The sequence below is a fragment of the Camelus bactrianus genome, chromosome X (assembly GCF_048773025.1).
Source record: "Camelus bactrianus isolate YW-2024 breed Bactrian camel chromosome X, ASM4877302v1, whole genome shotgun sequence".
NCBI classification, from domain to species: domain Eukaryota; kingdom Metazoa; phylum Chordata; class Mammalia; order Artiodactyla; family Camelidae; genus Camelus; species Camelus bactrianus.
In genome coordinates, this window is record NC_133575.1 from 104,566,432 (window position 1) to 104,582,304 (window position 15,873).

Below are 15,873 nucleotides of genomic sequence, written 5' to 3' on the forward strand. Positions count from 1 at the left end.
TTTTTCAATTCAACAAATGTTCATTAAGCACCTACTATGTGCCAGGCCCTGTGCTAACTCCTGGGGCAGAGCACGAGGAGAACAGAGATGTGCTTTTCTGTCTTTAGGGAAGAAAGGCATAGTCATTCATTCATCACATCTCCATTGAGTGCTCCCAAAGTATGAACCACTGCAGAACTTGGAACCCTTGCCCTTCCACAGCTCAGAGTGTATGGAGTTGAGAGGCAGCCCAATGAGCAGGCATAGTGTGAAAGATAAACCACTGCCAGGAGAGCATCAAGATGATCCTTAGCAATTGCCCCACATCCCCTTGTAAGCTGTGTGGACCCATATGGGGAGCAGGCCTCGAAAGCCAAGTGGAAAGGAGTGGAGTTCTTGGCAAAAGCAGCAGCACTGGAACCCTTGCCAGGCCCTGGGCTAAGCCCTTTACACACACTGTCTCATGTAATCTTCACAGTGATATGAGGTGAGTACCTTTATCCATGTTTTACAAATGAGGACACTGGGGGCTCCAAAGATGTTAGGGAGCTGGACCTGAATCACACAATTGAGGTTCAAACTCAAGTCCATCTTTTGCAAAGCGTGGGCTCTCAAACACTATCTTTTTTTTTTTTTAAATTGAAGTACAGTCAGCTACAGTGTGTCAATTTCTGGTGCACAGCACAATGTCCCAGTTATGCATATACATACATATATTCATCTTTACATTCTTTTTCATTAAAGGTTACCACAAGATACTGAACTGAATATAGCGCCTTGCTCCATACAGAAGAAACTTGTTTTTTTTAAATCTGTTTTTATATATAGTGGCTAACATCTGCAAATCTCAAACTCCCAAATTTTTCCCTTACCACCCCTTTGCCTGGCAACCATAAGATTTTTACTACGTCTGCGAGTCTGTTTCTGTTTTGTAGATGAGTTCATAGTGTCCTTTTTTTTCCCTTTTATTTTTAGGATTCCACATATGAGTAATATCATATGGTATTTTTCTCTCTCTTTCTGGCTGACCTCACCCAGAATGATGATCTCCAGGTCCATCCATTTTGCTGCAATTGGCATTATTTCATTCTTTTTTATGGCTGAATAGTATTCCATTGTATAAATATATCACAACTTCTTTATCCAGTCATTTGTCGATAGACATTTAGGTTGCTTCCATGTATTGGCTATTGTATATAGTGCTGCTATGAACATTGGGGTGCATGTATCTTTTTGAATTAAGTTTCTCTCTGGATATATGCCCAGGAGTAGGATTGCTGGATCATATGGTAAGTCTATTTTTAGTTTTTTGAGGACTCTCCATATTATTTTCCATAATGGCTGCACCAAAATACATTTCCACCAGCAGTGTAGGAGGGTTCTCTTTTCTCCACACCGTCTCCAGCATTTATCAACTGTAATCTTTTGAATGATGGCCATTCTGACTCATGTGAGGTGATACTTCATGGTGGTTTTGATTTGCATTTCTCTGATAATTAGGGATATTGAGCATTTTTTCATGTGCCTACTGGCCATTTGTATGTCTTCATTGGAGAATTGCTTGTTTAGGTCTTCTGCCCATTTTTGGATTGGGTTGTTTGTTTTTTTCCTATTAAGTTGCATGAGCTCATCTACCATCTTGATCACAGTTTCTGAGCTTGGGAGTGAGTAATGGATGATTCTGATACACCCCTTCCTTCCCCTTGTCCCCATGGAGAACCTACAAATAATAGGTTGACTCAGTCTCTTTTTAGAGTGACTTTTTCCATTTAAGGTGTGAGGTGTAAAGGAAAATGCATTGGTCTGGGAGTCAGGAGCCTTGGTTCTAGCTCCCGCTCTGCCTCTCATAATCTCTATGACCTTGAGCAAGTCCATTCTACCCTGTGGACCTCAGGGTCCTGATCTTGGGAGGGCAGAGGGCGGCAGAAATCATCTCTGGATGGTTGATGGGATTTGATCTTTCCATCATCCCAAAAGGGCTGTAATGACACCTCTGGGGCAAAAACTACATCCCCTATCTTGAGAATGACATAAAAGCAGCTCAGTAAATCTACTTATATTTGAGGTGATGTGAAGAATGGATCTGCAGTGAGGGTAAATAGCTAGCTTCCCCTTTCTGACAGTGTGAGATGTCAATATGTTAACACTTCCTTGGCCTCTGCTCTCTGCTCATAGTTCTGAACCCCACTGCCCCCTCTTCCCCATTTTCTCAATAAAATGAAATGAGCTTGAGTTAAGTAAGCAAGGACCTGTTTAGTAGAGCCAATTTAATTAAAGCCATAATCAACTAGCAACTGAAGAAATCATTAGAGAAAACTGGGAAAGAGCTCTAAAATTAATAAGTTATTGCAGATGTGTAATAACCCGAGAACTTTGCTCATGCTGATTTCATGCTCTGGAGAGCAGCCCCATGACGTGCTACAAGCCACGAAAAGAGGATGTGCCCCGGCCAGGAAGCCCCATAAAGCTAAGAGCAGAGAGGCTGGTCTGGTCCACAACGGAAGGTGACTGAGGCATGGCCAGCAGATAATGAGCCTCCTGCTTTTTTGCTCATTTCATTTTACATCAAACGTGGGGATTCAGAGACCAGATCTGATCTTTGGAAAAGCAAATCCTTCTTCTGGACCCCACAGTGACACAGGAGTGGGAAGCTAAAGGAGTCCAGTTCTCAGGTAAGTGTTTTCCTCTCTTCTTTCTTTCTTTCTTTCCTTTTCTCCACTTCCTTTAAATTTCTTTAAATTATAAAAGCAACAGAGATTCATCATTAAAAAAAAAACCCAAATTGCATTTAATTGTATGAGGCATAAAAGTCCTTAACCTCTTCCCTCCCTTTCTCTCTTTTCCTTTTCTTCCTTCCTTCCCTTCTTTCTTTTTTTTTTTTTCAATTATGAAAGTAATGCATGCTCACTGTAATCAAACAGCACAGAATGGTATGAGGGATGCAGGAAAACTATTTAATTCCCATTCTTCCTTCCTATCTCTCTCTTCTCCTTCCTTCCTGTTTTCCATCCCTTCCCCTCTCCCTCTTCCCTCCCTCCTTTTCTTTCCCCTTTCCTTCCATTTTCAAAATTACTTAGGTAACATATGATAACTGCCAAAGAATCGAGCAGTACAGAATTGTATGGTATATAAATGAAAAGTCCTCCATCCCCACCCCCTCTTCCCCAACCCACCTTTTCATGCCTGATAGACATATTATAGACTTACCTTATTCCTTTTAATGGCTGCATAGTATTCTGTAGTGTGAATGCCCCATGATTTATTTATCAGGTGTGAGGTAAGTTTATGAAACATACCTTGGAATTGTTATAAAAGTTTAGAGGAAATGCAAGGAAGGTACGAATTGGATTGTTTGCTGCTGAAAATTCTATTTTATAGATAGCAATCATATCCATTTCTATAGCACTTTATATTCTGAAAATTGCCTTTGAAATATCACCTCATTTGATCCTCTTTTAGAGCAGCTCTGGGAAATAGGCAGATTATTATCTCCATTTTTACAGATAAGGAAACTGAGGCCCAGGAAAATGAAGAAACAGAAATACAGGCTCAAAGCTAGTTACGGATTCTCAGCCTGGTCCTCTTACAGCACTGTAAATTTAAGCTGCATTTCATCTTGCAAGTCGTAAAAGATTTAGACATTCTTTTACTTCTAAGCTTGTAGTTTAGAAAATCCATCCAAGTCATACAAATTCCCTTATTATTCTAATGAGAGTGGCAGTAGAACACTTGGTAAATATGAAGAGCTTTATTAATGGCTGGCACTCATAGCGAGCCCAAGACTCATTTGGTTTCCTAATTGGTTTCTGTTACTTTAAATGTAAAGTGAGTCTGTTTGCTCCCAATCCTGTTTAGAAGTGGAAAGAAATACAATATGTTGCATTATTCTATGGGGAAAAATGTTTAAATCAGTAGTAAATCATTCAGAAGTGTATTCTATTTAAAATCAGAAAATGCCCATCAGCATCTTACTGCCAAGCTCCTGTAATACGTTTCCGTGGGATTTGTAGTTTTAATACCATTTTAGTTGGAGAAAGGGGGACTCCCAGTGTGTCTCCCAGATCAGCAGTTTTAGTTATGATTACTTAAGGAGAGAAGCTGGGTAGACATAATGAGATGGTCAGATCGGCTTTATAATTTGAAATGAGATGCTAAATCGATCTGCTTTAAAATTAGAAATGATTTGATGAGTTACTTTTGTCAATAAGATCTTCTCGCATAATGCTTCTTCCACAAAGTTTAGGGTCATTAAAGCTGCCAGTTGTTGGGCTGAAGTTGTGTGCATTATGGTTGAATACATCACATTGTGTAATTATGCATTTAATGACTGTCTTCCTCTCTGGGCTAACAACTGCTTCATGAGGGCGAATATCTCTGAGTTGTCTTCCCAGCGCTGTATTTCCAGTGTGAAACACAGTGTCCGGCACAGAGTAGGCACTCAACAAAATGTGTTAAACGGAGATGCAAATAAATCCATTGGTGAGGTTGTAGCCAGGCTCAGGCAGGCGTCTATATTGTGGCTGGTTGACATGGCTTTAAGCAGTAGGGAAAAGCCTAGCGTGGGATGCAAAGCAGTATGGTCACACGCACTTGGAAATCGTTTGTTCTGAATCTGAGCTGGGCATATTTCTTTCTGAATGCAGGTTTAGACAATGAAAGAACACATCACATATCAGAGGCTTTTTGGATTGATTCTCATGTCGAGTTTGATCTTTCTGTCAGGTAAGAAAATGTATTTTTATTATCTCTTTCAATAGCTCATGTACAGTAGGTTACCGAAATAAGCCATTTGAAAAATTGCTGGTCCATCTGTCTGTAGGACACGCTGTAGCTTCAGTAAATGAATCCATTCACTCAGGATTACTCACGACTGATGGAGACCTGGCCCTCAATTATACAGTATCTTGGACTACTATCTTTGACATTTCTTAATGAAACTCTGAAAAGCCATTTGGTGGCTAATGCACACCTAACCAAAATGTTGCATTTTCTTTTCTTTTTTTGGGGGGGGGGTAATTAGGTTTATTTATTTATTTATTAATTTAGTTTTTTTTTTTTTTAATGGAGGTACTGGGGTTTGAACCCAGGACCTCATGCATGCTAAGCAGACACTCTACCACTGAGCTATATCCACCCCCTGTGCTTTGCATTTTCTTAGGCTGTTTTCTCTTAGGCATAATGCTTTATTTAAAGCTCCCAGGAGCATTAGGATACCGTCTTTCTCCATTATACATATATGGCAACAATCATAGAATATAGACGGGAAACTGAGGTGTGCTAAAAGCTGGTCACTGACTCACAGTGACAAACAGGCATCTATCTGTTCTGGGAGACCCAGCCCTTGCCTAGATTCTGTGACTGGAATGGGGATAGAGTCTGTCTTTGTTTCTATTCTGCAGTAAATAGGTGATTGAGACAGTTCAACTGAAGTAGCTAGTGATTTGGAGACTTGAGAACAAGGTTGTCTTGAAAGACTAAAATCCCATCCGTGTTAAATAAATTCAGTTGATGACGTTGCTCATTTAGCACATCAGTCTTTAGCTGAAAGGCCACACATGTCAATGAGTGAAATTCCTTGATGAAATAGACCCGGGGTTTAATTTGAACAACCCTCAGATTTGAGAGCTAATCTTCTGGAAATATACCAAATCATCATCACCATCAACAGCTAACACTGACAGGTGTGTGTAAGTCCTGATGGGAGACCATGTTTCTTATAACAAATTTGAAATGGGACCTATGGGGACCTATTTGCTGAGTTAATAAGTTAATGCAGTTAATGATGGTGGTGGTGTACATGACACAAATTCTAAGTGGATTTTTTTGGGTAAAGGGCATGGGGCATGGATAAGAGGGATCTAGGAACAGAGGGATCTACAAGTCTTTACTGTATCATGGAAGGAAAAGTGGAAGGGTGTCTGATATTGAAAGGTTAGAATGGGTTTTGTAAGGAATGTCATTGGTCAATGAAAATTACGATAGATGTGCAGATTTTAAACCTTCAGAGGTCACTTTAAAGCAGTCCCAGGTTTTCCAGACTGAATCTCAAATCCCCGAGTCAAGGAAATAATTTCTTTTAGGTTATCAAACAATTAGGTCTAATTGTCCTTTGGCTGGTGAGAAATTCATCATTTTCTTTCTCGAAAAAAATTTGGTTCTTGAAACAATGGTTCACTCCCCTTCAGGCTCCAGACTGTGAAGGTCATTGCGGGAGAGCAAGGGCCAAGCCTAGATCAGGCAGAGGGTGATTCAGATGCTGTCACTGGATGAAGCCAGAGTGTGGCGCAAAACCATGTCTGTGGAGGGAATACCAAGGGTCAGGAAAAGCAACCAGATCTCTCATAAGGACTAAAGGGTGAGAGCAGTGCCAGCAAGAAGGGAGGAAGACTGAGGTCAGGAATTAATAGTTGCAGAATGGAGCGGGGGTAAGGAATAAAGCAGAAATAGCCTCTCACCTCCCTGCTTTTACTCTTGCTCTGCGGTAGCCTGTTCTCAACACAGCAGCCAGGGCAATCCTTCAATGGATCAAGTCAGATCACATCACTCTTACTCAAAACTTGCCAATAGTTGCCAGTTGGTGCTCAACGACCACTGGGGAGGAGTAGGTAATTCCTCTACTCTTAATCCAAGAAGAACTCTTGGCAGGCTACATACATGGTCAGCAACCTGCTTACCGGAAGAGGGGACGTGTTGGATACCTCTGTGACTGGTGACTGGTGACTGGTGACAGAAAGGATGCTCAAAGTTGGATGCTTCTATATATGACAGGTCTGGTTTATCTAAAGGTTAGTTGGTTACTCACTAGACCAGTTGGAAGTAGAGGCAGTGGATGGCAGTAACTCCGGGTCTCTGTGGTTGTCCACATTATGGCCATGGTGATGTGGGTAGTGGAACTCCCCAGGATCAAGCACCTATCTGCTATATCTACTCAGCCATGAGTCTGCTAGATGAGGACCTGGTCTTCATCTTTTCAGTGCTCCTGGACATTCTTTTGCAAGGATCGGTGATACTAAGAGCCAGAACACCTTTTGCTCAGGTAAAGGTTTCATATAATATGGAAATGAGCATTTGCTCCCTCCCCGTTTATGAGTGAGTAATGACATCTCCTAGTTGAGGCAGGCATGGTGTACCCTCAGCAGAATGCTCACCTTCAGAATGAGCAGATTCTCCACAGTATAAATACAGCCAATGCCTCTGGTGGGCCCCTTCCCCGACATCTGCTCTGCTTCCTCTCTCTCCTCCAATAGGAGATTTCACCAAGATGTTAGCTGGGCCTTGAGCCTTATGGAGTATTATGAGTTGAATTGTGTCCCCCAAAATTAATAGGTTTAACTCCTAACCCTCAGCACCTCAGAATGTGTTCATATTTGGAAATAGGTTGATACAAATGTAATTAGTTAAGGAAAGATGAAGTCACACTGGAGGAATGTGGGCCCCTAATCCAGCATGACTGGTGGTTCTTATAAAAAAGGGACATTTGGACACAGACAGGCACACAAGGAGAAAGCCATGTAAAAACAAAGGCAGAGATTGAGGTGATGCCACAGAAGCCATGGAACACCACACAGTGCCAGGAAACCACCAGAAACTAGGGGAGAGGCATGGAACAGATTTTCCCCTGAGCCCTCAGGAGGAAACAACCCTGCTGACACTTTGCTCTCAGACTTCTAGTGTCCGGAACTGGGACAGAATCTATTTCTGTTGTTTGTGGTACTTTGTTGCAGCACCTGAGCAACGAATACACTCAGACACTGATGTGTCTGATGATCAGGGTCCCTGGACCAGAAATCTTGGATAAAGTAAAGGAAAACAGGTCACCTCATGGGGGAGAAACAGTGACCAGGTCATGATCACAGTGCTGCACGATGGACGAACATTATTTGTCCACTCCGCCTAAGGTGGTGCAGGGCAGTGCACCTAGAATCTCAGCCCCCTAACCTTTGATACATTTTCACCTTTCAAGGAGAAACTGCCAAGAGAGGACAGAAAAACAAGTATAGAATATATCTGATGATTACTAATGCTGCCTTCAGAAAATAAAGGGACTTTACTGACAAAAAAAATCATATGGAATGTCTGTCTCTTGGAATTCTAAGCTTTTTACTCACTAACTTTTAAGATGAATTTATTAATTTTGGGGTCTGATAGGGAGAGGGAATGCTCTCCTGATCTTTTGCCGAAAGTTCTCTAAAACAAAGGGCAGGGCCCAAATTCATTTTGCAGTTCAGAACCTCTTATCTTGTGTAGGGTGCTTCACCCACATCTCTGATACTTTTGTACTAAGGACAACTTTCCATCTGTCCACCCATCAGCCTCCAACTCAGTGCCCTAATATAGGGCAAAACCATTATATTCAGTAAATAGTGATAAAGGACCTACTATGTGCCAACCATTATGCTCAGAGCTGGAAACCGGCAGTAAGGGCCAAGACTCCAGTTATGCTACTATGCTGAAAAATCAGATAATACAAAATTCAGAGCATTCTGGGAAAACCTGGCTTTGTTAATGGCCAATCAATTCAATTCTGCTTAAAAATTGCTTAAGATTGGCATCATCAGGCAAAGCAGCTTTGGAATTTAGCAAAAAGTAAAATAAAATTACATATTGAGTAACTATTGTGGCAAGAGTATTATTTCCCCCCAGGCTTTGCCAGAGAAAGCCCTGGGGCATAATCTTTCCCTGTATCTGTCTGCTAGAGTGAAAAAATGGTAGCTGGCAGATAAAACATCATGAGAAAAGAAAACTACACACCAATATCCCATATAAACCTAGATGAAAAAATTCTTAACAAATTATTGCAGACTAAATCCAGCAGCATATTAAGAGGGTTATCTACCCTGACCAAGTAGAATTTTTACCAAGAATGCCAAGGTGGTTCAACATATAAAAATTGATCTATCAATGTAATACACTACATTAATAGATTGAAGGGGGAAAAATGATGATCTTAATTGATGCAGAAAAAAGCATTTGACAAAATCCAGTGCCCTTCATGATAAAAGCACTCAACACACTAGAAATAGAAGGGAACTTCCTCAACCTGTAAAGGGCATCTATGAAAACCCCATAGTGAACATCATACTTAATGGTGAAAAACTAAAAACTTCTCCCTAAGATCAGGAACAAGCCCAGAATGCCCACTGTCATCACTTCTATTCAATATTAAGCTGGAAGTTCTAGCCAGAGCAACTGGGCAAGAAAAAGAAATAAAAGACATTCAAACTGGAAAAAAAAATGAAGCAATCTTTAGTCACAGATAATATGATCTTACATAAAGAATATTCTAAAGAATCTGAAGAAAAGATATTTCAGCTAACAAACAGATTCAGCTAAGTTGCAGGATACAAGACCAATGCAGAAAAATTAGTAGTATTTCTATGTGCTAACAGCAAACAATCTGAAATGAAGTTAAGAAAACAACTTCATTTACAATATTATCTAAAAGAACAAAATATCTAGGAATAAATTTAATGAAAGAGGTGAATGACTTCTCCACTCAAACCACAAACATTGCTGAAAGAAATTAAAGAAGACCTAAATAAATGGAAATGATCCCACATTCACAGATTTAATATTAAGATGGCAATATTCTCCAAAGAGATCTATAGATTCAATGCAAACTCTGTCAGAATCCCAATGGTCTCTTTTACAAATATGGAAAAGCCAGTCCTACAATTCATATGGAATTGCAAAGAACACTGAATAGCCCAAACAACCTTGGGAAAAAAAAACAAAGTTGGAGGACTCACACATCCTGATTTCAAAACTTACTATAAAGCTACAGTAATCAAAACAGTATGTTATTAGCATAAGGACAGACATAGATTAATGGAACAGAATTGAGAGTCCAGAAAGAAAGCCATAAAAGTATAGTCAATTAATTTTCCACAAGGGTGACAAGACCATTCAATGGGGAAAAAGAGTCTTTCCAGCAAATGCTGATGGGAAAACTGGATATGTAAACATATATCCATGGACACATGTATACATGCAAATATATGTAAACACATGTAAAAGAATGAAATTTGACCGCTACTTCACACCATATACCAAAATTAACTCAACATGAATGAAAGATCTAAATGTAAGAACTACAACTATAAAACTCTTAGAAGAAAGCATAGAGGTAAATCTTCATGACCTTGGATCTGACAATAGATTCTTAGAAATGACACCAAAAGAACAAGCAGCAAAAGAAAAAATAAATTGGACTTCATCAAAATTAAAAACTTTTGAGCATCCAAGACACTATCAAGAAAGCTAAAAGACAGCCAACAGAATGGGAGCTATATGCAGGTCGCATATCTCATACGGTCCTAGTATCCAGAATATATAAAGAATGCTTACAGCTCAACAACAAAAAGACTAACAACCCAGTTAAGAAATGGACAAAGGACTTGAAGACATTTCTCCAAAGCAAACATACACATGGCTAGTAAGCACATGAAAAGATGCTCAGTGCCATTAGTCATTAGGGAAATGCAAATCAAAACCACAATGAGATGCCACTCACACCCTCTAGAATGCTTTTTTAAAAATTCTTTTTTCTAGGGGTGGGTAATTACATTTGTTTATTTGTTTATTCATTCATTCATTCATTCATTCATTCATGGATATGCTGGGGATAGAACCCAAGACCTTGTGCATGCTAAGCACACACTCTACCATTGAGCTATACCCTCCCCCCAGAATGCTTTTAATACTAATTTTGAAAAACCAGGAAACAACAAGTGTTGACAAGGAGTCAGAGAAGTTGGAACCCTCATACGTTGCTGATGGGAATGTAAAATGGGGCAGCCCCTGTGGAAAACAATCTGGCTACTCAATAAGTTAAACTCAGAATTACTATACGACCCACTTCTAGGCAGATACACAAAAGAAATGAAAACATGTGTTCAAACAAAATGAATAGCATGTATGTTCATAGCAGCACTGTTCATAACAGTCAAAAGGCAGAAACAGCCCAAATACCCATTAACAAATGAATTAATTTTAAAAATGTGGTCTATCCATACAATGGAATATTATTCAGCCATAGAAGAGAATGAAGGACTGACACAGGCTACAACATGGATGGACCTTGGAAACATGATGCTAAGCGAAAGAAGCTAGACACAAAAAGTCACATATTGTAGTATGATTTCATTTACATGAAATGCCTAGAACAGGCAAATCCACAGAGGCAAAAAGCAGATTAGTGACTGCAAGGGGCTGAGGGGAGGGGCAAAAGGGGAGTGACTGCTTGATGGGTACAGGGTTTCCTTCCGGGATGATGAAAATGTTCTGGAACGAGATAGCAGCGATGGTTGTACGCCATCGTGAATGTACTAAATGCCACTGAATTGTACACTTTAAAATGATTAAAATGGTGAACTTTATGGTCTGTGTATTTTCTCAGGACAAATACAATGGTGCCTGGCACTCCTAGGGGCTGTAACATAGCCGTTTAAATGAGGTTTATGATAAGTTTTTCCTAACACGGAAAACACTTATGTCATAACATAGAAACAAGCAAAACCCATGCACAGAAAAAGAAAAAAAAATAAGCAAAGGAAATATTCTTAAGTGTTAAAGGTCTCTGGGCGGTGGGGTTCTGGCTGACTTCATTCTCATCTTTTTACTTTCTAATATTTTCCATTTTTTCTTTTAAAAAGCATGTGCAGTATCACTTTTATAAGGGGAAAAATACCTCTTTTTTAAGTGGGGGAAAACAGTCAATGTAATTTTGAATAAAAGGAAACAGGAGAGAGGCGAAGAGACACAGAGGAGCCAAATCAAGAGAGAACACGCTTCAGGGGAGCAATCACGTAATTTGAACTTGAAAATTGCCAGGGAACAGATGGCCGCGTCCAAGCAGACATCTGCAATGGATAGTTAAATCATATGCAAAGACACAAGTGGCCTTTGAAGCAGACCCTGGAGAGGCGCGGCAGACAACGCTGCTCGCCCGCCCGGCCAAACAGAAAGGCAAAGCTCCTGCCCCGCCTCGTCACAGCCCAGCCTCCTCCCAGCCCTGCTGGGGGTCTGGATGTGCTTGCACGCACGCGTGAGGGTGCAAAAGAGGTTGTGGGAGAAGAACGGGGCCTCTAAGAGTGACGAAGGCCAGCATGCAGCTGACACTTACCTGGGTCTCCGCGGTTTGGAAACTTTCTCACCTACGTGACCTAAACGTTAGTTATTGCGTCAGTTTCATACCTAACGTCCCTGCGAGGTAGGTGATTAGTACTCCCATCTTACTGTGAGGGACAAGGCACAGGGAAGTGGCCTGAGCTTGCTTATTTAACATTCATACAGCGCTCACTATATGCCAGGCACAGTCCTAAAACCTTTCACATGCATTCATTTCCCATGTTCACACAACTAGGAAGGGGCAGACCTGGGACTTAAGTATGGCCTTTTGGACTCCACTGCACTACACTTCTGCTCAGATCTAAGCAGAACTTCCCTCTGCCTGCAGGACCTCAAGAATGGCCACAAGTGATTTTTTTCTTTCTACCTACCAATCGATCTATGTATCCACCCATCTTTATTTTTCTGATTATGAATGTAAAACACTATTTATAAAAATGCAAATATCACTGAAATAAGTAACACAGAAATTAAAAACCCCCCTCAATCTCAAACCTAGAGATACTCATTCTTAACTGTTCGGTGTGTTTTCTCCCAGATTTTTTTCCTAGTATATGCTAACACACACATTTTTCTCTTATTTTTTAAATAGGATAATACTATATTTACACTTATGTAACTCCCATTTAACATAATATTAAGCCTTGGAAATCTCCCCATGACAGATCTACCTTGTTTGTTTTACTAGTCCATTGTATAGAGGTAACAATTAACTAGTCACTTATTGATAGACACACAGATTTTCCTGTTTTTTCTCAATTACAAACAATGCTGCAATAAATATCCTGTACTTACATCTTTGTACACATGTATATTTGCCTAGAATAAATTGATAGAAATGTAATTGCTAGGTCAAAAGCATATACACAATTATATACAATTAAAATTTTCATAGATATTGGCAAATTGGCCTTCAAAAAGAAAAAGACTGTATTAATTGGTACTCCACCGGCAGTGTTTTAAAGTGACTTGTTTTGACACACATTACTCTATATAAAATAAACAACAAGGACCTACTGTATAGCACAGGGAACTATATTCAATTTCTTGTAATAACATATAATGGAAAAGAATCTGAAAAGAAAATATATATTTGTATATGTATAATTGAATCACTTTGCCGTGCACGTGAAACTTACACTCTAAATCAACTACACTTCAATAAAAAATTAAAAAATAGAATGACTTGTTTCCCCATAGGCTTGCCAATGCTGGGTATTACCAGTCTAAAGTGTTATCATTCTAAAAGGTAAAAATGGTATCTTATTATCATTCCAATGTGTGTTTTAAACACAGTGAGAAGCCATCTTTTTATATTTCTGATTTAGGAAGTTTCTTCTTCATGTCCTTTGACAACTGGTTTTATATTAGCATATTGCAGATGGTAGAGGCCCTTGTAGACTATGTGTGATTATGATACATTCTCTTTTAAGGGACAAATAAGCCCTGGAGATTTAAGCTCACCATAAAACCCATTCTTAAATGTTGTATATGATGTCATTTTGGAGGGCTGAACAGAAAAGCAATGTTAACCAACCATAATTGAGACTTGGGTTTCAGACCAATTATTGCCTTGTGAGATTAACTCTCGATTTATTAGCCACATGAATGATGATAAAATAATATAATCACAGAAGCCAAGGACAGAAATGAGCACTAGAAATAGCTCCCTGGCAGGTGGATGCTATGAGTTCTGGCACCTGGGTGCGTGTCTGTGCAGGTGAGTGTGTGTGTAGGCAGACACATATTTGTTTGCTTTGGGAAGATGTTCAGTGGAGGAATGGAGGGAGAGAATACTGTAGGGCTAGGGACTAGCTAGAAGCTTTCATTTGGGGACATCTCCCAGAAGCAGGGAAGTAGTCACTGCCTGTCAGCCTCTGTAGTGTGCGGTCAGTTTTACAGTGGCAGTCGCAACATTACACCCTTAATTCAGAGGAAGGTTGGCGTTCCATTCCGCCGTAAAGCTCTTTTTGGTCTGTCTTGGGTAGTGCTGGGACTAGAATTAGGCTGATTTTCGGCAATCCTCAGATATTTCTCTAGTGGCCTGTGTTGTGAGGTTTGCAATGGTGATGGTATCACAATTCATCCATAGATACCTATGAAACGAAGGGCACACTCAATTTAAATTTTCACAGACATTGCCAAATTGCCCACCAAAAGACTGTACCAATGGATGTGTCCTTCAGCAATGTTTTAGAGCATACAGCATCTCAATCTTCAAACAGTCTCGTAAGGTCAGTAGGTAGGAGTGTTACTTGCCATAGATGATAGAAATGGCCCTTGGAATTGTGTATGTATATGACCCTGTAGCCCTGAAATCCCATTTTACTGAAGCAAAGGTTGAGGCATCAGGAGGTTATGTTACTTGCTAAAAGTTACCCACTTTTTGAGCGTCAGAGCCAGGATTCCAACCCACGTTGTCTGACTCCAGGGCCAATGGTAACCAGGCCCATGGCCATCTTGAGCCTCTTAAAGCTACTACAGCCCCCTTAGTGAGGAAATGGAAGGAGGGAATCAGGATACACCCTGGCAGGGCTGTTGCTCCCAGTCCTGAATGCAAACAGAAGCCCCGCAGCTTCGCTGTTGTCCATCTTTCAGGCCCCTGTCAGTGCCTCAGTGAGAAGCAGTCTCCAGAGACAGAATAAATCAGGTAATTTGGCTCAGGAAAAGGCATTGGAGAAATAAATTGCTGTTGCACCGTGAATATAATAAGGCAGTTAGGTAGATGGAAATAGTCATCTTTTTATTATATGAATGAGGATCATGTGCAGCAAATTTTAAGTACAAGCTGCCTTTTCCTTGGTCTCCCCCCCACCCCCACCACTAGCCACACACTTCTAACTGCCTCCCCAAACTGTTCAGTTGGTGTGTGCTCTGGGAACACTAATCTAACTTTTCATATTAGCCCAGGCAAAATATAATTAGAAAGAAGCTCTTCTGCCTAAAAAAGGTCACATGTCAATGTCAAATAGAGATGATTTTTGTATATTTACTATTTTGGCTTACTTGTACCAGTATTGATTCATAATAATATTGTACAACCTGGATTTGACTATATGGCTAAAGAAGATGAGAAAATTGATTTTTTTTTTGTTACTGAAATTTCATTTGTTTTCTCTTTTCCCTTCCCTTCCCCAAACATGGGCAGATGCACTTTCACTAAAAGGAAAAAGGCTGGACTTTTACAGAGGAGCTGACACCTATGTAAGCCTGGCTACCACCATTCCTGAACTCAGTCGATTCACCGTGTGCATTGACCTGGTATTTGTGGGTGGCAAATCAAGTGGTTGGATGGCCTTCTCCTATATTACTAATAACACCTTCCTGGGTAGAGAAGACATAGACCTTGGACTTGCAGGAGACCATCAGCAGCTAATAGTGTACAACTTGGGCAAGACCTTTTACATCCGTTACCAATTGACTCCATTTCAATGGCACACAATATGCTTGATATGGGATGGTGTGAAGGGCAGATTAGAGCTCTTCCTGAATAAAGAAAGGATACTGGTAATGATGGATCAACCACAACACTTGACGCCTAATGGGACTCTGGTTCTAGGACATTTTCTCAAGAAAGGGGACAACCAGGTTAAAAGCATGGTTCCTAGGTTCACCAACAGTTTGTACTACTTTCAACTTTGGGACCACATCCTGGAAAATGAAGAGTTTATGAAGTGTTTGAGTGGAAACGTGGTTAGTTGGGAAGAAGATGTTTGGCTCGTCAACAAGATCATTCCAACTTTTGACGTGAGACTGCGCTGCTGT

At 40.3% G+C, this 15,873-nt stretch overlaps 1 protein-coding gene across 1 annotated transcript in view; it reads left to right on the forward strand.

The window, feature by feature from the left end:
• Window positions 1-2,467: 2,467 nt before the first annotated feature.
• Window positions 2,468-15,873, forward strand: part of ADGRG4 (adhesion G protein-coupled receptor G4) — an 86,156-nt gene continuing 72,750 nt past the window's right edge. Inside the window, exons 1-3 of the mRNA XM_074359268.1 lie at window positions 2,468-2,651; window positions 4,623-4,701; window positions 15,257-15,871. Of these exons, the coding sequence (XP_074215369.1) occupies window positions 4,632-4,701; window positions 15,257-15,871 (685 nt within the window). The 5' untranslated portion in view covers window positions 2,468-2,651; window positions 4,623-4,631. The remainder of the gene's footprint in view (window positions 2,652-4,622; window positions 4,702-15,256; window positions 15,872-15,873) is intronic.